We start from the raw sequence: 20,717 nt of genomic DNA, 5'->3' as shown, positions 1-20,717 counted from the left end.
ATCCTAGATCTGTGGTTAGGATCAACTGAGTGTTTACGTCTGGGGGTGTGTATTCATTAGTGTACACCTTCGCAAACCATTTTACAACCGAAAACAAGTTTCTTATTGGATGAATTCAGGTAGTTCCCTCCCGGTTACATCCTGTTTCCTAACGTTTGGTTCTTAGTGAATACACCCCAGGACAGTGTGTCGAGGACGGGAGGGGATAATACATTCTCAGTTAAGTTCTCGTCAAATCAAACTGCCACAAAACTAAATAGCGAGGCTGGGGTTGCATAGATATATCAGTTAAAATATTTTATTACTTGCACCTGATTAACAAATCGAACTATCCGAGTTGTGATTCAACAAATCTTGCTAAGATACGTACACTCACCCACACACAGGCATTAATTATTGGTAGCCAACCTTGGTCAGTACATTTCAATATCTGTTTTAGTGGTTAATGGAATCTTACATCTCAAACATATACATGGCTCATGATAGCAAGGAAAGGCAGCATGAAAAAAACATTCCATCGGATCAAATGTTGCAGAATGACATTGGAAAACAAGGAATATGAGCGTGTGTAATGGATACATGCATATTGTGGGAATGATGACGAAAAAAAAACACTCAATTAGTTAACCATTCGTTTTTTTTGGACTGATATCTATATATAGCGGTGAATCTCCATTAGATACGCAGGTGTTAAAATAACATATCAAAAAACAGTCTACAAACTCTGCTGTGTAACATGATATAAAGAAACAAACCAAAACACAAGGCTATTTTCTCTATTCTTGGGGTGTATTCAGTAGTGCACACTGTAGTGAAACACTTTGCAATGGAAAACACGTTTCATATTGGACAAGTTCAGTTTAGTCCCTTCCCTGGTTTGCCCTATTAGCTTCCTGTTGGTTCCGAGACATTACACACCCCGTGGTTAGAGTACTTTCTGTAGATCCACCGATTGCGCAAGATTCCTACAGAATACGTACATAATCCATTAACGCTCTGGACCTCTGGTTCTAGGATAAACAATGATATCTAGAACAGAATGAAGAGAAGTGGCATCCCCAACCTAGAGATATACACACTGATCTTTGAACTGAAAAGGTGATGATCCCTACATGCTCTGGGTTGAAGTCCAACTGTGGCCAGACATCTGCTGCTTCACTGTATCTCTGTATGACGGACACACACACACACACACACACGAAAGACCGATGGAGACAGGCACACACCTACTAAATACTCTTGTGGTCCAACATCATCTAGGGTTCTGGTGAAATATAGGACACTATTTTGGGAATAGGGTGCAAATTGTGACAGTCTATTCCCATATGGTTCTGGTGAAATATAGGGCACTATTTAGGGAAAAATGTGCCAATTGTGACACAGGCTATTCCCATATGGTTCTGGTGAAATATAGGGCACTATATAGGGAATAGGGTGCAAATTGTGACACAGGCTATTCCCTTATGGTTCTGGTGAAATATAGGGTACTATTTAGGGAATAGGGTGCCAATTGTGACAGTCTATTCCCATATGGTTCTGGTGAAATATAGGGCACTATATAGGGAATAGGATGCCAATTGGGGAGCAGGCTTTCCTTAGCTTGTGATTTACATGAACATTGCGTACAGGAGTTCTGAAAGGAAAGGACAAAAAACCGCAGGATAAGAACCTTCTAGGCGGCACAATCTCCCGACTGACATCACCTTCAACTCTCCAGGGGGGAACCAGAGTAAGTAGAAGCTGCTATCCGACTACAAATCCAGGATCAGATTTTCTTGCATCGCCCTATTGGGTTTTTAGTTAGGATGGACCAAATGGAAACTGATTCTAGATCTGTGGTTAAGGGACAACTTCATCTTATTCTTGAGGGAATTACACAGACCCATACTCTTAACGCCTACGTTAGTAGTGGCTTGGCTTGCAGGCTGGAAGTTGGTTGGTGAAGAGGAGAGTGTGAGCGTTGTTGCCCAGGCGAGAGGTTTCATTCCTGGGCCGTGAGGGAGGCTGCACAGGCCTGGTTCTCAGTGTCCAACTCTGGGCTGAAATGGCAGCAGGGTGTGGGGGAACTAGGGGTGGTGGTGTCGGGGTCTGGGCTGGGCTCCTGGGAGTCTATGGGGGGGAGGGAGGTGGATTCATCTCCTGGGCTGGTTTCGTCGTCGGTGCTAAGGCCCTGTACCTTCTTGCTGAGTTCGTTGCGTTCGTTCTGCAACGCCCGACAGAGCTTCTCCAGCCTCGCTACCTTCCCCTGGAGGCTGTCAAACTCACGATCCTGCAGAGTTTTCTAGGGAACACACAGTCAGTGTGTCAGTGAGTCAGTCACAGACACCTTGCACTTTTCACAACAAAACAAAAATGCACTCACACTAATCTAAAAGTCCCATTCAGGGATTCAAAATCCCGAGTCCAGCCTACCTCCTCAGCCATGATCAGTGATTCAAAATCCAGAGTCCAGCCTACCTCCTCAGCCATGATCAGTGATTTAAATCCCCAGTCCAGCCTACCTCCTCAGCCATGATCAGTGATTTAAATCCCCAGTCCAGCCTACCTCCTCAGCCATGATCAGTGATTTAAATCCCCAGTCCAGCCTACCTCCTCAGCCATGATCAGTGATTTAAATCCCCAGTCCAGCCTACCTCCTCAGCTATGATCAGTGATTTAAATCCCCAGTCCAGCCTACCTCCTCAGCCATGATCAGTGATTTAAATCCCGAGTCCAGCCTACCTCCTCAGCCATGATCAGTGATTTAAATCCCCAGTCCAGCCTACCTCCTCAGCCATGATCAGTGATTTAAATCCCCAGTCCAGCCTACCTCCTCAGCCATGATCAGTGATTTAAATCCCCAGTCCAGCCTACCTCCTCAGCCATGATCAGTGATTTAAATCCCCAGTCCAGCCTACCTCCTCAGCCATGATCAGTGATTTAAATCCCCAGTCCAGCCTACCTCCTCAGCCATGATCAGTGATTTAAATCCCGAGTCCAGCCTACCTCCTCAGCCATGATCAGTGATTTAAATCCCCAGTCCAGCCTACCTCCTCAGCCATTATCAGTGATTTAAATCCCGAGTCCAGCCTACCTCCTCAGCCATGATCAGTGATTTAAATCCCCAGTCCAGCCTACCTCCTCAGCCATGATCAGTGATTTAAATCCCGAGTCCAGCCTACCTCCTCAGCCATGATCAGTGATTTAAATCCCCAGTCCAGCCTACCTCCTCAGCCATTATCAGTGATTTAAATCCCGAGTCCAGCCTACCTCCTCAGCCATGTTCAGCAGGGCCTTGTTGCTGCTCTCCCACCTGGAACGATACATGGTCGTCTCCTTCTCCAGCTTCTTGATCTTCTTCGTCATCTACGGATACACACACAGGGTCACATGACCACAGGGTCACATGACCACGGACTACAACAAAGAGACACAGACCTGCCAACCCGGGAATCGTTTTTTTACGAGTACCACTTCAGCGCGGCGGCGGCACCCCCAGCCCCACTTCAGCGCGGCGGCGGCACCCCCAGCCCCACTACGGCGCACGTGCAACACCCACACTGCACAAATCATTTGGTATGCACCTTTTTATTATTTTTTTTAATTATTGCCTAATAATTATGTTGCAAGAAAACTGCCTCAGTAGTCTACAGACTTCTGGGTACTTGGTAATTGGCTGCCCCTCAGCAGCTAACTAGAAATACACTGAAATGTATAATCACAAAGTACATGAGGATGGCTGGGGGGGTGATCAGGAATTGAGATTTTTTATCTATTTGTCTATTTTTCTGCATATCGAAGCATACATCTTGAGCCGTCTATTGGTTATTTAAAAAAAATATATATAAAAAAAAGACACTAATTATGTTGCTCTGCATCTCTGCTAAAATCTGTGTAAAAAGACTGAAAGGAATGTGAGTTTTATTCAGTACATTTAGTTATTGCTGGAAGTCCACCAACCTTGACAGCAGGCATGCCAGCTAAGATACAGGTAACTACAAGTAAAATAAATGACAACGTTTGAGTAAATGAGGGTGGCACGAGCAGTCACTGGTTTGATGAGCATGAAAACGAGGTAAGCCATATTGCATGGCCGTCTCAGAGGACCCGATCTCAACCCAATTGAACACTTGTTGAAGACTCTGGAGAGGCGCCTGAGACAGCGTTATCCACCACCATCAACAAAACACCAAATGAGAGAATTTATCGTGGCAAAATGGTGTTGTATCCCTCCACTAGAGCTCCAGACACTTGCAGAATCTATGTCAAGGTGCACTGAAGCTGTTCTGGTTCGTGGTTGGCCCAACCTCCTATTAAGAGACTTCATGTTGGTGTATTTTATTAATTGAACTTTTATTTAACTAGGCAAGTCAGTTAAGAACAAATTACTTTTTACAATGAAAGTGTTACCTTCTTAAAAATGTTATTTTATATATATATATATATATATATTTTTATAGATAAGCTAGCTGCTCTAACTTGATTGATAGCATGAAATGGCTTCTGGGTATTGAGTTATAAGGTTGGGAACCCATCTGTGATAGCTAAAGCCTACTTCATACAATTTCTAGGTGGCTTGTAGTATTTTAACAGGACAAATCTGAGTGGCCATGTCCCCCCCTATGGGCATGAAGCCTCTGTAGGCCTACGGTTGGGTAGGGGGGAGGTCCAGAAGGGGGTCAGTCAACCTCCCCCTCAGGAATTTGGAAGAATTATCTCTCTCTCTCAAAAAAAAAAAGAAGTTTAAACCTGCCATTTCCTGAAACCTAGCATCTTAAATTATATCAAACAATGTAGCCAACACAGAAGTCTTATGTTTTGATCATAAATGACATTGAGGTGGTCTCAATAAAAAGTCCAGATTATTCTAGGTTAAATTTAGGGGTCATGATTATTCTAATTAAAAAGGGAAATTTCATAATTTCCAACTTCATATTCATCACCTCCAGCACCAACAGAATATCAACATGTGAAAACAGCTCGTTTCTATGTTTTGTAGTGAAGAAGAGTGAGGAAGACAAGTGTTCCCAAAGACATCAGTGTGCATCGTGTGATTTTAACCAATGAGGAGGCATTGCATACTAATTGATTGATGATGTCACTGTAAACACTTATCTTCCTGTATCTTAAAAAAAACACACCATTTTCACATACAGTGAGTTGATGTTGGGGTGCTGCTGGAGACGAACATGAAGTGGAACATCTTAGAAATAATAGGCGTCTTTATGCAGATAGTCGGGTGAAAATGTAAACTGGCTTCTTCATTTTGTTTTGCGGGAAAATTCAGGATAATTCAATTACTGGATGTAATGTAACAGTCTAGCTTACTGTATGTAAAGGATATTTGGAATGTGAAACAACTGAATTAGGGCTATACGAGCTTGTTTCTACCCTCATCCACCCGGGCCCTGCCCTCATCCACCCGGGCCCTGACCTCATCCACCCGGGCCCTGACCTCATCCACCCGGGCCCTGACCACTAGGCTACCATTCATTCAACGTGCCTCATCGTCATGGGTGACCTGATTATTATGACATCGTTAGCAGCCTACTGTGTTGACCTCCAGAGGACTGATTCATTAACACAACTCTGCTAATCTTCAACAGTTTAACATCACTTTCTGAAGGTCTGTATTTCAGCAGAACAGCTCTCTGCCATGTCTGTTTCCATCCACGCAGCGACGCGCACCGAAGCACTGCACGTTTCCTTGCTCGTCAATGCACTCGCCTACTACCATCTTCGCGGAGATGTGCGGGCAAGAAGGTTCTCGCTTAGTAGACTAAACGCCGTAGCTCACTACCTTTTGTCGTAATGAAGCCTTAGCGAAGGAGCTAACTAGGAAAGTGGTTATGTCAACGTTTACCAAACTCGGTCCTCGGGATCCCAAGGGGAGCACGTTTTGGTTTTAACCCTGACGCTTGATGATTATTTACATCAGCTGTGTAGTGTTAGGGCGAAAACCAAAACGTGCACCCCTTGGGATCCCGAGGACCGAGTTTGGTAAACCCTTGGGTTATTGTGCGTAACTTAACACACATACATAGTGGGAAATGTATTCGGGCAAACAGTTTGTTCTCCATATTCCCCTCACACATCAGTGGTATCAACAGACAAAGTGGAGAGCCGTCACCCAGGGAGAAAACAGTACCATGGTTACGGGGGGGGCGGACCGGAGAGATAGAGACTTTTTCCCCCTTTTGCCCAAGTCCTCTGATTGGCTCAGCTCCAACTTCAGACGGTTGAGTCAAAAACCAACCATGTGCCAACTTGAATCCTATTTACTGGATCGTTTTTCGTACCAGCGCACTTTGACCTCAAATTGTGTGTAGGTTGGCAGGTCTGCGGACTCAAACATGGGTGCGCCTCCATTTTAACACACGCACAGGCTCACCTTCTCCATCTCCTGTTTGAATGTGGTGAACACCTCGTTGCTCTTGGACAGAGTCGTCTGGAACTCCTCAAACTTCTCTGTGTATAAGGACAGCTGGATGGAGAAACGGGGAACAGAGGGGACACAGAGGGGAACAGAGGGGACACAGAGGGGACACAGAGGGGAAACAGAGGGGAAACAGAGGGGACACAGAGGGGAAACAGAGGGGAAACAGAGGGGAAACAGAGGGGAAACAGAGGGAGGAGAGTTCATTCACATATTACCTTTACAGCTCAGCAGAAACAGTGAGGATGTTTATCGTAGAGCATCCACTCTGTCCTACAGAGTTCTAGAGAGGTTGTTACCTGTTGTTTGAGATGCACCTCCTGCTGCTTCATGAGCTCACACATCCTCTGAGACTCTGCCGCTTCCTTCAGCAGCTGGAGAGACAGGAGACAACATGAGACCAACCCATCGTCTGAAAGTACCTCTTCCTTCAGCAGCTGGAGATACATGAGACAACATGAGACCAACCCATCGTCTGAAACTACCTCTACCTTCAGCAGCTGGAGAGACGAGACAACATGAGACCAACCCTAACCCATCGTCTGAAACTACCTCTTCCTTCAGCAGCTGGAGAGACGAGACAACATGAGACCAACCCATCGTCTGAAAGTACCTCTACCTTCAGCAGCTGGAGAGACAGGAGACAACATGAGACCAACCCATCGTCTGAAACTACCTCTTCCTTCAGCAGCTGGAGAGACAGGAGACAACATGAGACCAACCCATCGTCTGAAACTACCTCTTCCTTCAGCAGCTGGAGAGACAGGAGACAACATGAGACCAACCCATCGTCTGAAACTACCTCTTCCTTCAGCAGCTGGAGAGACAGGAGACAACATGAGACCAACCCATCGTCTGAAACTACCTCTTCCTTCAGCAGCTGGAGAGACAGGAGACAACATGAGACCAACCCATCGTCTGAAACTACCTCTTCCTTCAGCAGCTGGAGAGACAGGAGACAACATGAGACCAACCCATCGTCTGAAACTACCTCTTCCTTCAGCAGCTGGAGAGACAAGAGACAACATGAGACCAACCCTAACCCATCGTCTGAAACTACCTCTTCCTTCAGCAGCTGGAGAGACAGGAGACAACATGAGACCAACCCATCGTCTGAAAGTACCTCTACCTTCAGCAGCTGGAGAGACACGAGACTAGGGCTTTCCACGACTAAAAATAAATAAATATTGGGTCTACCAAGAGTCATCTTTTTCATTTGACCAATCGATTGGTCGAAATTTTCAAAATGTGTATTTATCTTGAGTTTTAATCAAATCAACTATATGCACTGAGCTTGTCTGATGCTTTAAGCACACGATTTGATTAAATAATCAAGACACACAAATGACTAGAGGGAGTCCGACCGCAATTGATTTGATTGTGCCGGGCTCAGACTTGCTGTGCCGTCTAAAAACCAAAACAATTAGCACCCATTGTCTGTCTCTCCTCCCTGCTGCAGCGACCGACACAGAACATCAACAGTATTTATCTCGCTGTCCAGTGTTACTGGAGCTGTAACATAATTAGAGCCATTTCTAAACTGAAACGTTCTGTTACCGAAATCCCTCATTTGTTTAGGAACATTTTTGACTCAACCCTCGCTCTCTTTACACGACAGATGTAAACATCACATGCATGTGACCTTTATAGCATATCATAATCACGTCAATAAATTGGTTATAACAAACTCTGAACACTAACACTCGAAACAGGAATGTTTAAAGGGTGCGTTCTGAGCCCTCTCCTGTACTCCCTGTTCACCCACGACTGCGTGGCCACGCACGCCTCCAACTCAATCATCAAGTTTGCGGACGACACAACAGTGGTAGGCTTGATTACCAACAACGACGAGACGGCCTACAGGGAGGAGGTGAGGGCCCTCGGAGTGTGGTGTCAGGAAAATAACCTCACACTCAACGTCAACATAACTAAGGAGATGATTGTGGACTTCAGGAAACAGCAGAGGGAACACCCCCCTATCCACATCGATGGAACAGTAGTGGAGAGGGTAGCAAGTTTTAAGTTCCTCGGCGTACACATCACAGACAAACTGAATTGGTCCACTCACACAGACAGCATTGTGAAGAAGGCGCAGCAGCGCCTCTTCAACCTCAGGAGGCTAAAGAAATTCGGCTTGTCACCAAAAGCACTCACAAACTTCTACAGATGCACAATCGAGAGCATCCTGTCGGGCTGTATCACCGCCTGGTACGGTAACTGCTCCGCCCTCAACCGTAAGGCTCTCCAGAGGGTAGTGAGGTCTGCACAACGCATCACCGGGGGCAAACTACCTGCCCTCCAGGACACCTACACCACCCGATGTCACAGGAAGGCCATAAAGATCATCAAGGACATCAACCACCCGAGCCACTGCCTGTTCACCCCGCTATCATCCAGAAGGCGAGGTCAGTACAGGTGCATCAAAGCTGGGACCGAGAGACTGAAAAACAGCTTCTATCTCAAGGCCATCAGACTGTTAAACAGCCACCACTAACATTGAGTGGCTGCTGCCAACACACTGACACTGACTCAACTCCAGCCACTTTAATAATGGGAATTGATGGGAAATGATGTAAATATATCACTAGCCACTTTAAACAATGCTACCTTATATAATGTTACTTACCCTACATTATTCATCTCATATGCATACGTATATACTGTACTCTATATCATCGACTGTATCCTTATGTAATACATGTATCACTAGCCACTTTAACTATGCCACTTTGTTTACATACTCATCTCATTTGTACATACTGTACTCGATACCATCTACTGTATCTTGCCTATGCTGCTCTGTACCATCACTCATTCATATATCCTTATGTACATATTCTTTATCCCCTTACACTGTGTACAAGACAGTAGTTTTGGAATTGTTAGTTAGATTACTTGTTATTACTGCATTGTCGGAACTAGAAGCACAAGCATTTCGCTACACTCGCATTAACATCTGCTAACCATGTGTATGTGACAAATAAAATTTGATTTGATTTGATTTTACTGGTTGCTCAGTAGGTAAAGGGAATGTCTGATAAGTGGAATAAATGTGACTAGTTGTGGAAAACACTGGACATCAAGAAAAAGGGAAGGATCCAGCAGTGTGTGCATATTGTGTGTGCCAAACAGGTGCTGGTTATTATAAATACAACATCTTGACTATTGGGAACAGTGTAAACAGTAAATGAATACCAGAGAGTCTAACGGACAAAAAGGGTAGTGCCTGTACAATAACAAAGACCGTAATTAATTTTCCAGAATTATACATAATTATGACATTGAAGGTTGTGCAATGTAACAGCAATATTTTGACTTTCGGTTCCAAAATAATAAACGTTTTGTCTTTCGAAATTTGACCATATTAATGACCAAAGGCTCGTATGTGTATTTTTATGTTATAACAGAGTCTATGATTTGATAGAGCAGTCTGACTGAGCAGTGGTAGGCGGCAGCAGGCTCGTAAGCATTCATTCAAACAGCACTTTACTGCGTTTTCCAGCAGCTCTTAGCAATGCTTGAACCACAGCGCTGTTTATGACTTCAAGCCTATCAACTGCCAAGATTAGGCTGGCAATACTAAAGTGCCTATTAGAACATCCAATAGTTAAAGGGTATATGAAATACAAATGGTATAGAGGGAAATAGTCCTATAATTCCTATAATAACTACAACCTAAAACTTCTTAACTGGGAATATTGAAGACTCATGTTAAAAGGAACCACCAGCTTTCATATGTTCTCATGTTCTGAGCAAGGAACTGAAACGTTAGCTTTCTTACATGGCACATATTGCACTTTTACTTTCTTCTCCAACACTTTGTTTTTGCATTATTTAAACCAAATTGAACATGTTTCATTATATACTTGAGACTAAATTGATTTTATGTATTATATTAAGTTAAAATAAAAGTGTTGATTCAATATTGTTGTAATTGTCATTATTACACACACACACACACACACACACACACAAATATATATCTAAATTAAAAAAAATAATAAATAAATCTGCTGATTAATCGGTATCGGCCTTGAAAAATCACAATCGGTCGACCTCTAGCTCCCATATGATTATTGTGACTAACGATAGCTTGTCTTCATTTGGACACTCTTGAAAACGAGATGCATCAAGTCATTTCTTCCTGTAAAATGTTTTTAAAAAATATATATATATTCATTCTCATCGAGTTGAATGTGTTGACTAGAGTGTTCACCAAACAACCATATTATTTTACTGTTACTCACAAAGTCCTTCTCTCTGTGATGGCGGTCCTCTGACTCTATGAGCAAACCCTGAGCCTGGTGTAGCTTCGCATCCACCAACTGTTGCTGCAGTTCCTTATGCTTGAACACCTTGTCAATGTGCTGAGAGAGGACAGGGGGTTAACAGTCACATGACAAGAACATTGTCAGACATTTACTGCAGTTGTGTGCTTTAGTTGTGTAAGTCAATGGACTTGTCCTAGCTCCTCCTAGAAGCACGCACGCCGTTCTCCCCACCCGTAACCGCGCAACGCCGTTCTCCCCACCCGTAACCACGCACGCACGCCGCTCTCCCCACCCGTAACCACGCACGCACCCCGCTCTCCCCACCCGTAACCACGCACGCACCCCGCTCTCCCCACCCGTAACCACGCACGCACCCCGCTCTCCCCACCCGTAACCACGCACGCACCCCGCTCTCCCCACCCGTAACCACGCACGCACCCCGCTCTCCCCACCCGTAACCACGCACGCCGCTCTCCCCACCCGTAACCACGCACGCCGCTCTCCCCACCCGTAACCGCGCACGCCGCTCTCCCCACCCTTAACCGCGCACGCCGCTCTCCCCACCCTTAACCGCGCACGCCGCTCTCCCCACCCGTAACCGCGCACGCCGTTCTCCCCACCCGTAACCGCGCACGCCGTTCTCCCCACCCGTAACCGCGCACGACGTTCTCCCCACCCGTAACCACGCACGCACGCCGCTCTCCCCACCCGTAACCCCGCACGCCGCTCTCCCCACCCGTAACCGCGCACGACGTTCTCCCCACCCGTAACCACGCACGCACGCCGCTCTCCCCACCCGTAACCGCGCACGCCGTTCTCCCCACCCGTAACCGCGCACGACGTTCTCCCCACCCGTAACCACGCACGCACGCCGCTCTCCCCCCCCGTAACCACGCACGCACCCCGCTCTCCCCACCCGTAACCACGCACGCACCCCGCTCTCCCCACCCGTAACCACGCACGCACCCCGCTCTCCCCACCCGTAACCACGCACGCACCCCGCTCTCCCCACCCGTAACCACGCACGCACCCCGCTCTCCCCACCCGTAACCACGCACGCACCCCGCTCTCCCCACCCGTAACCACGCACGCACCCTGCTCTCCCCACCCGTAACCACGCACGCCGCTCTCCCCACCCTTAACCACGCACGCCGCTCTCCCCACCCGTAACCACGCACGCCGCTCTCCCCACCCGTAACCACGCACGCCGCTCTCCCCACCCGTAACCACGCACGCCGCTCTCCCCACCCGTAACCACGCACGCCGCTCTCCCCACCCGTAACCACGCACGCCGCTCTCCCCACCCGTAACCACGCACGCCGCTCTCCCCACTCGTAACCACGCACCTCCTCTCGTAGTTCGTACTGTTGGATGAGTTTCTTGAGCTTCTCTGCCAGCTCAGAGTTCTCCAGCCTAAGACTGGCATTCCTCTCGTCATGCTGCTCCATCTGGGCCTGGATGTCATACAGAGTCACCTGTGAACACACGCACACACACACCACACGCAAACTCACACCACACGCACGCCACACGCAAACACAAGCCACACACGCAAACACACGCCACACGCAAACTCACACCACACGCAAACTCACACCACACGCACGCCACACACGCAAACATACGCAAACACACGCCACACGCAAACTCACACCACACGCACACACACGCCACACGCACACACACACCACACGCACGCACGCAAACTCACACCACACGCACACACACGCCACACGCAAACACACACACAAACACACACGCGCAAACACACACGCGCAAACACACACACACACGCGCAAACACACACGCAAACACACATGCAAACACACACACACGCAAACACACACACACCCGCAAACGCGCAAACACGCGCGCAAACACACGCGCAAACACACACGCAAACACACAGGCAAACACACACACACGCAAACACATGCAAACACACACACACGCAAACACACGCAAACACACACACACGCAAACACACACACACGCAAACACACACACACAGGCTAGAGGACGTTACATCACAATAGACACCAACCGGTGTTGTATCTTTGGGTGAACGTCCAAAGTATTTCCTAGATTTCACACCTCATCGGAGAAGACGGCAGCCCATAAATCAACGCACCAAGGAAAAGATTTGACATTCATCCCCTTCTTTACATGACGCTAGTGGCTCACCTGGAAGTGTGCCGTCACTTCCTTCCTCTTCTCCTCCTCCACACGTGCACGCTGCATCCCGTCGTCCTGCAAGAGCAGGTCAAAGTTCGTGTAAAACGTACGGCTCCATTTTAGTCCAGAAAGCTGTTCAACTTCATGAGTCTGAGACGACTGATTCGCATTAAGGGCCCGACCCAGACCTGCCAACCGGGTCCAGCTTTTTAAGAGGACCAGACGCACATTGGAGATTCATAAACAAACATCACACCTGGTTCAGTTCAGTCCTCTGAAAAAAGGCATTTACAAAACAGCAAAAGATTCATACTGATAAGTTGTTTTTATTTAACCTTTATTTAACCAGGCAAGTCAGTTAAGAACAACTTCTTATTTTCAATGACGGCCTAGGAACAGTGGGTTCCTGCCTTGTTCAGGGGCAGAACAACAGATTTGTACCTTGTCGGCTCGGGGATTTGAACTTGCAACCTTCCTGTTACTAGTCCAACGCTCTAACCACTAGGCTACCCTACCTCCTCTACACTCTAACCACTAGGCTACCCTACCTCCTCTACACTCTAACCACTAGGCTACCCTGCCTCTAACCACTAGGCTGCCCTACCTCCTCTACACTCTAACCACTAGGCTACCCTACCTCCTCTACACTCTAACCACTAGGCTGCCCTACCTCCTCTACACTCTAACCACTAGGCTGCCCTACCTCCTCTACACTCTAACCACTAGGCTACCCTGCCTCCTCTACACTCTAACCACTAGGCTACCCTACCTCCTCTACACTCTAACCACTAGGCTACCTGCCTCCTCTACACTCTAACCACTAGGCTACCCTACCTCCTCTACACTCTAACCACTAGGCTACCCTACCTCCTCTACACTCTAACCACTAGGCTACCCTACCTCCTCTACACTCTAACCACTAGGCTGCCCTACCTCCTCTACACTCTAACCACTAGGCTGCCCTACCTCCTCTACACTCTAACCACTAGGCTACCCTACCTCCTCTACACTCTAACCACTAGGCTACCCTACCTCCTCTACACTCTAACCACTAGGCTACCTGCCTCCTCTACACTCTAACCACTAGGCTACCCTACCTCCTCTACACTCTAACCACTAGGCTACCTGCCGCCCCAAAGTACAGAACATATAAAATAAATATACGTTGTGGAATTAGCACAGATTGTATGTTTATTCCGTTACATTGTACAGTGTAGAATGGCGATAATTATCTAACCCAGCTAGCCCTAACCCACCCAGCCCTAACCTAACCCACCCAGCCCTAACCTAACCCAGCCCGCCCTAACCCAGCCCGCCCTAACCTAACCCAGCCCAGTAGTGTGACAAAGGTACAAGTGTGAGCAACCGCTTCACCATCCTTTACCTAGAGAGGAAGTACCGGTTTCACCATCCTTTACCTAGAGAGGAAGTACCGGTTTCACCATCCTTTACCTAGAGAGGAAATACCGGTGTCACCATCCTTTACCTAGAGAGGAAGTACCGGTATCACCATCCTTTACCTTGAGAGGAAGTACCGGTTTCACCATCCTTTACCTAGAGAGGAGGTACCGGCTTCACCATCCTTTAGCGGGGAAGTACCTGCTTCACCATCCTTTACCTAGAGAGGAAGTACCGGCTTCACCATCCTTTACCTAGAGAGGAAGTACCGGCTTCACCATCCTTTAGAGGGGAAGTACCGGCTTCACCATCCTTTAGAGGGGAAGTACCGGCTTCACCATCCTTTAGAGGGGAAGTACCGGCTTCATCATCCTTTAGAGGGGAAGTACCGGCTTCACCATCCTTTAGAGGGGAAGTACCGGCTTCACCATCCTTTAGAGGGGAAGTACCGGCTTCACCATCCTTTAGAGGGGAAGTACCGGCTTCACCATCCTTTAGAGGGGAAGTACCGGCTTCACCATCCTTTAGAGGGGAAGTACCGGCTTCACCATCCTTTAGAGAGGAAGTACCTGCTTCACCATCCTTTAGAGAGGAAGTACCTGCTTCACCATCCTTTACCTAGAGAGGAAGTACCGGCTTCACCATCCTCTACCTAGAGAGGAAGTACCTGCTTCACCATCCTTTACCGAGAGAGGAAGTACCTGCTTCACCATCCTTTACCGAGAGAGGAAGTACCTGCTTCACCATCCTTTACCGAGAGAGGAAGTACCGGCTTCACCATCCTTTACCTAGAGGGGAAGTACCTGCTTCACCATCCTTTACCTAGAGAGGAGGTACTGGCTTCACCATCTTTTACCGAGAGAGGAAGTACCTGCTTCCCCATCCTTTACCTAGAGAGGAAGTACCGGCTTCACCATCCTTTAGAGGGGAAGTACCTGCTTCACCATCCTTTACCTAGAGGGGAAGTACCTGCTTCACCATCCTTTACCTAGAGGGGAAGTACCTGCTTCACCATCCTTTACCTTGAGAAGAAGTACCGGCTTCACCATCCTTTAGAGGGGAAGTACCGGCTTCATCATCCTTTAGAGGGGAAGTACCGGCTTCACCATCCTTTAGAGGGGAAGTACCTGCTTCACCATCCTTTACCTTGAGTGTGCGGTTGTGTCTCTGCAGCTCCCGACAGAGTGACTCCAGTTTGCTGCGTGCCAGGATGGTCTTGCTGTGTTCGTTCCTCAGGTGGTCCGTCTCCTGCACCAGCTGAGACTGTTTCTTCTGCAGGACCCGCATTAGCTTCTGGTTGTTCCGCCGCTCCTCCAGCTAAACACACACACACAGGGGGATGAATGCACAACATACACAGGGACACGCACACGCACACACACACACAGGGGGATGAATGCACAACATACACAGGGACACGCACACACACACACACACACACACAGGGGGATGAATGCACAACATACACAGGGACACGCACACACACACACACACACACAGGGGGATGAATGCACAACATACACAGGGACACGCACACACACACAGGGGGATGAATGCACAACACACACAGGGACACGCACACACACAGGGGGATGAATGCACAACACACACAGGGACACGCACACACACAGGGGGATGAATGCACAACACACACAGGGACACGCACACACGCACACACACACAGGGGGATGAATGCACAACACACACAGGGACACGCACACACGCACACACACAGGGGGATGAATGCACAACACACACACACACACACACAGACACACAGAAAATAGTTTAATGCATGAAAATCCTATTACAGCTGTTCAGTTACACCTAAATGAAAAGCTATTGCCAAGGGAAGCTGGGTGTGTCGGCCATGTCGGCCATGTCCTTGGCCAGTAAAGACACTGTACAGCGGTTCCCCCTCTAGCCCATTCTAACCGCTGCGGTTTCCCCTCAGTGTTGCTCCATCAGCCAGTTGCCCCGACCATTCCCCTGTAGGTCACCCCTGACCATTCCCCTGTAGGTCACCCCTGACCATTCCCATGTAGGTCACCCCTGACTATTCCCCTGTAGGTCACCCCTGACCATTCCCCTGTAGGTCACCCCTGACCATTCCCCTGTAGGTCACCCCTGACCATTCCCCTGTAGGTCACCCCTGACCATTCCCCTGTAGGTCACCCCTGACCATTCCCCTGTAGGTCACCCCTGACCATTCCCCTGTAGGTCACCCCTGACCATTCCCCTGTAGGTCACCCCTGACCATTCCCCTGTAGGTCACCCCTGACCATTCCCCTGTAGGTCACCCCTGACCATTCCCCTGTAGGTCACCCCTGACCATTCCCCTGTAGGTCACCCCTGACCATTCCCCTGTAGGTCACCCCTGACCATTCCCCTGTAGGTCACCCTGTGTTGAGCTACCCTGACCATTCCCCTGTAGGTCACCCTGTGTTGAGCTACCCTGACCATGCTCCAACACAAGGAGACAAACTACTACTGTCTAATACACAGATGGAGGCTAGAAATAAGAGGTTGGCTAGCATGCCGAAATGAAAAGATATTAACTAAATCAAACAGCCTTTGAACCACACCCGAGTCAAAGCATTTATGAGAGTCACTAGTCACCAGTTCAGCATACTTCTTACAGAGGCCTGTCAGTTTATCCTCTGGAGTACTCAGAGTATTCAGGGTCTGCATCAGAAGGGTGATCTCTTTACCTGCAACACACAGGAGAGGGAACACATTCAGCACAACAGAGGGGGGGGACATATTCAGCGCAACACCACCTCATCACAACAGGGACCCAACAACACACAAGGGGAAGCTATCCAGCCCTAAACCCCTAGCCACCACATGTAAGACTAAAATAATCTGATGGATGACAGCTAGATATTAGTGACCAATCCTGGTCCGGAAGACCATATCGGTCTCCAGGATTGGAGGCGACTGACCTACACTCAGCCAATCATTTCAGATCAACGACAAGCATCCAGGAATACGGCCCCCAGGGATTGATTTCAGCCAGAGTAACAGAACCAGTCCTTACCCAGCCCCTTCACCTTCTTCTTCACTTTCTCCACTCCGCCGGCGCTCACTTTGACCTCCTCCGGCTTGGCATCCAACTCCTCATTGGCCAGGCCGTTGAGCACGGGGCAGTGTGATTGGCCGTTGGGCAGGTTAACTCCGTCCTCCCCGTTGTCCTCCAAGCAGTAGGTGTTGAGGATGTCCTCCAGCTGGCGGCTCAGCTCCTCAGCCATGTCACATTGAGACGACACCCCCTCCTCTATAGTGGAGACCGGGAGGGGTAAAGGGTCTGTTACAGTGGAGACTGGTACAGGGTCTGCTACAGTGGAGACTGGTACAGGGTCTGCTACAGTGGAGACTGGTACAGGGTCTGCTACAGTGGAGACTGGTACAGGGTCTGCTACAGGTGGGACCGTGGGGACGGCTGCAGACTCTGCTGTGTTGGAAACGACAGCCACTAGACAGGGGACGGAGAGAATGATGTAAAAAATAATAAAAATAAAAAAATCAGCTATAACAATTACTTATTGGACTTTGAAGTATGTAAGAACAACAAGGGGGACATAAAAATGAATTATAATAACAAAGCAAACAAACAAGCAAAGAAAGAACCCACAAAGCTACACTGCAAGCTACACACACTTATGGGCCTAATCATATAATTCCATATATAATCCCTAATCATATAATTCCATATATAATCCCTAATCATTTAATTCCATATATAATCCCTAATCATATAATTCCATATATAATCCCTAATCATTTAATTCCATATATAATCCCTAATCATTTAATTCCATATATAATCCCTAATCAATTAACTCCATATATAATCCCTAATCAATTAACTCCATATATAATCCCTAATCATATAATTCCATATATAATCCCTAATCATATAATTCCATATATAATCCCTAATCATATAATTCCATATATAATCCCATATCATATAATTCCATATATAATCCCTAATCATTTAAAAAAAAGGAACTCAGTTGGTCTAATAGTAAAGATGTGTCATTTAACTTTTCAAATATGTTATTTTATTGTGCCATGAAACACAACTAGCTAGACATTTTTCAGCCTGGCTACCTGCACACATTCATCCTGTATCCATAGAACTGCACAGCACACATTCATCCTGTATCCATAGAACTGCACTGCACACATTCATCCTGTATCCATAGAACTGCACTGCACACATTCATCCTGTATCCATAGAACTGCACACATTCATCCTGTATCCATAGAACTGCACTGCACACATTCATCCTGTATCCATAGAACTGCACACATTCATCCTGTATCCATAGAACTGCACTGCACACATTCATCCTGTATCCATAGAACTGCACTCCATTGATGAATGGAAAAAGACACTGTTACAATGAATGACATTCAGTGACTGTCAAATAGGCCCCACAGAATTGACGAGCCCACTGCTGTCCGCACGCGTCTCAAACACACATCTACGCTGTGGCGAAATGGAACTGTTATCGTCGAATCCACTTCGCATTAGGGAACGTATTTCCACGTTTTCAAATCCATTCACGCGACTCACAGCCAGTAATGACGTTTTCATTTTTGCGATAGGCTCGCGTTTTTCCCCGGTACGGCATCCCCTTACCATTTCTTTCACCTCAGTAGTAATTGCCATGTAAAAGTTTGTTGAAAAATGTGCTTTACACTAGCTAGGGTGTACTGGCTGTATGGAAGCCTTCACATATCAATGTCACAATGTATAGCTAGCTATGTTGTTGCCATAGTTGTGATACCCTGCGGTCGTAACGGTCCTGCCTATGTGGACGTAGAAATTCAGTGTCATGAGTGTTGTTGAAAGTTCCCAGCTGAGTTGAGAGCTGGAGGAGGTATGTTCATTAATTGAATAGTACCAGACTTGACTTTGTGGATAGGAGCAGTGATATCTTTTCAACGCTAGAGAGAGAAAAAGAGCCAGCCCAGTCTCAAGACGTCCACTGTAAAATGACTGCATTTGACTAGTGCCATTATGCCGCGTTCAACATGCTAGTTGAAACTCTGACATTGCCTTCTGGTTGTAGTTATACACACGCCGCGTTCAACCAGTTAGCAGGTCAAAAAAATCCCAGTTACCTTGTTCTGACTAGACTAGCAACATGAACGTGGCCATTTGGTTGTCACTGATGTGATGGAACTGTGACACACAGCGCTAACTTTACCTGCGCTTTCAGTCCCATCAGCTTGTGAAGGCATGTCCTGCTCTTGCTCTTTTGGGCTACTGGTCTCTGTAACCTTGCTTGCCTCCATCTCTCCCGTGCCAGGTGCTGCATCACTGCCCTGCGTGGACGACTCTTGTGTGTCCTGTTTCTTCATGATGAAACGCCCGAAACAGATATCCAAATTGTTCGAGTACTGTGTTTGTATAGGGGAAAAGTCCAACTGTGGCGTGAGTTACAGAACCGAATACGTTAAGTGTTGGCTAACGATCATAACACGTACCCGTGCTTGAGAAAAGCAAGAAATTCAACTGCCAAACGTCAACGGGGATGTGTTAGTGTCGTCTAAACCTATTAGTTAGCGGACTAAACTCAACTGTATTGGTGAACTCAGTCATTCACCAAGGAGTGGAGTTTAGTTAGAAATCAAGACCGTGCACCTTACCAGAAAATGTGTTGAAACATTTTACATAAGCAATATTACATGTATCTGAAATGGCGAACAACAGCAAGCAAGCAAAGCAACGAATAAATAAATGTGGTATGCTAACGAAGTGAAATTGCAACTCGGCCAAAGTGTAGCTAACTACACGAATAGTTGACATATTGGAAAGTCTACTTAATAATCATTGTCTAGCAAGTGAAACAAGACCTCTTCTCTTAGCAACCAAATACACAACTAGGTTTCACTTTAAACAGACATTCGTAACGTTGAGATAGTTAGTCAGCAAGCTAACTTAGAAAGCTAAATGCTATCTTAGCTCTACGCTACGGAACACCCCCAAAAAAGACGACACATCAACATATCGAAACAGTCATTATATATACTTGGAACAATATTTAGGTACTTTATTAGAACATAAAAATGACTGATTACCTTCTTGATCCAACTCAATAAACAAACTCCGGCGTTGCCTGCTGCCTTTCCTCTTGCCAACGGATACAGGAAATACGCAATGAACCACGGAAGTGCGTAACTGACAATCTTGTGGAAAATGTAGTTCAAACCCTCAACTCAGAACTACAAAAACGTTCATTCAACGATTCTACATCTTACACATGCGGCAGCAAAAGTACGTTTACGTTTTCGTATCTTTTAGTCATTCAAAACTTGTTAAAAAAATTGGAAAAACAGGAGAAAAAGGGTTGCAACATTTTATTTCTCGGGGATTTGTTTTGTACAGTTTCCACTGGACAAGTTTATTTTTTATTACATTTCTAATATTTGTTAATGCATTT

The 20,717-nt window shown here is 46.9% G+C and overlaps 1 protein-coding gene across 2 annotated transcripts; it reads right to left on the bottom strand.

The window, feature by feature from the left end:
* Positions 1-217: 217 nt before the first annotated feature.
* On the bottom strand, positions 218-20,395 carry LOC139392161 (alpha-taxilin-like). 2 transcript variants are annotated; one of them, XM_071139932.1, is made up of 12 exons: positions 20,356-20,395; positions 19,482-19,674; positions 17,300-17,734; positions 16,879-16,970; positions 15,406-15,576; positions 12,871-12,936; positions 12,033-12,161; positions 10,663-10,782; positions 6,715-6,789; positions 6,371-6,463; positions 3,250-3,345; positions 218-2,281 (listed from the first exon to the last, which is right to left on the bottom strand). In XM_071139932.1, exons 2-12 carry the CDS (start codon positions 19,633-19,635, stop codon positions 1,982-1,984), a joined length of 1,731 nt encoding a protein of 576 aa, XP_070996033.1. In that variant the 5' UTR covers positions 19,636-19,674; positions 20,356-20,395; the 3' UTR covers positions 218-1,981. The 2 variants fall into 2 exon arrangements, with proteins under 2 accessions (XP_070996033.1, XP_070996034.1); XM_071139933.1 differs by lacking the exon at positions 19,482-19,674 and having other exon boundaries at positions 219-2,281.
* Positions 20,396-20,717: the final 322 nt, after the last annotated feature.

Source organism: Oncorhynchus clarkii, chromosome 32, assembly GCF_045791955.1.
Source record: "Oncorhynchus clarkii lewisi isolate Uvic-CL-2024 chromosome 32, UVic_Ocla_1.0, whole genome shotgun sequence".
NCBI classification, from domain to species: Eukaryota; Metazoa; Chordata; class Actinopteri; order Salmoniformes; family Salmonidae; genus Oncorhynchus; species Oncorhynchus clarkii.
This window is presented reverse-complemented; position numbering and strand designations above follow the sequence as displayed.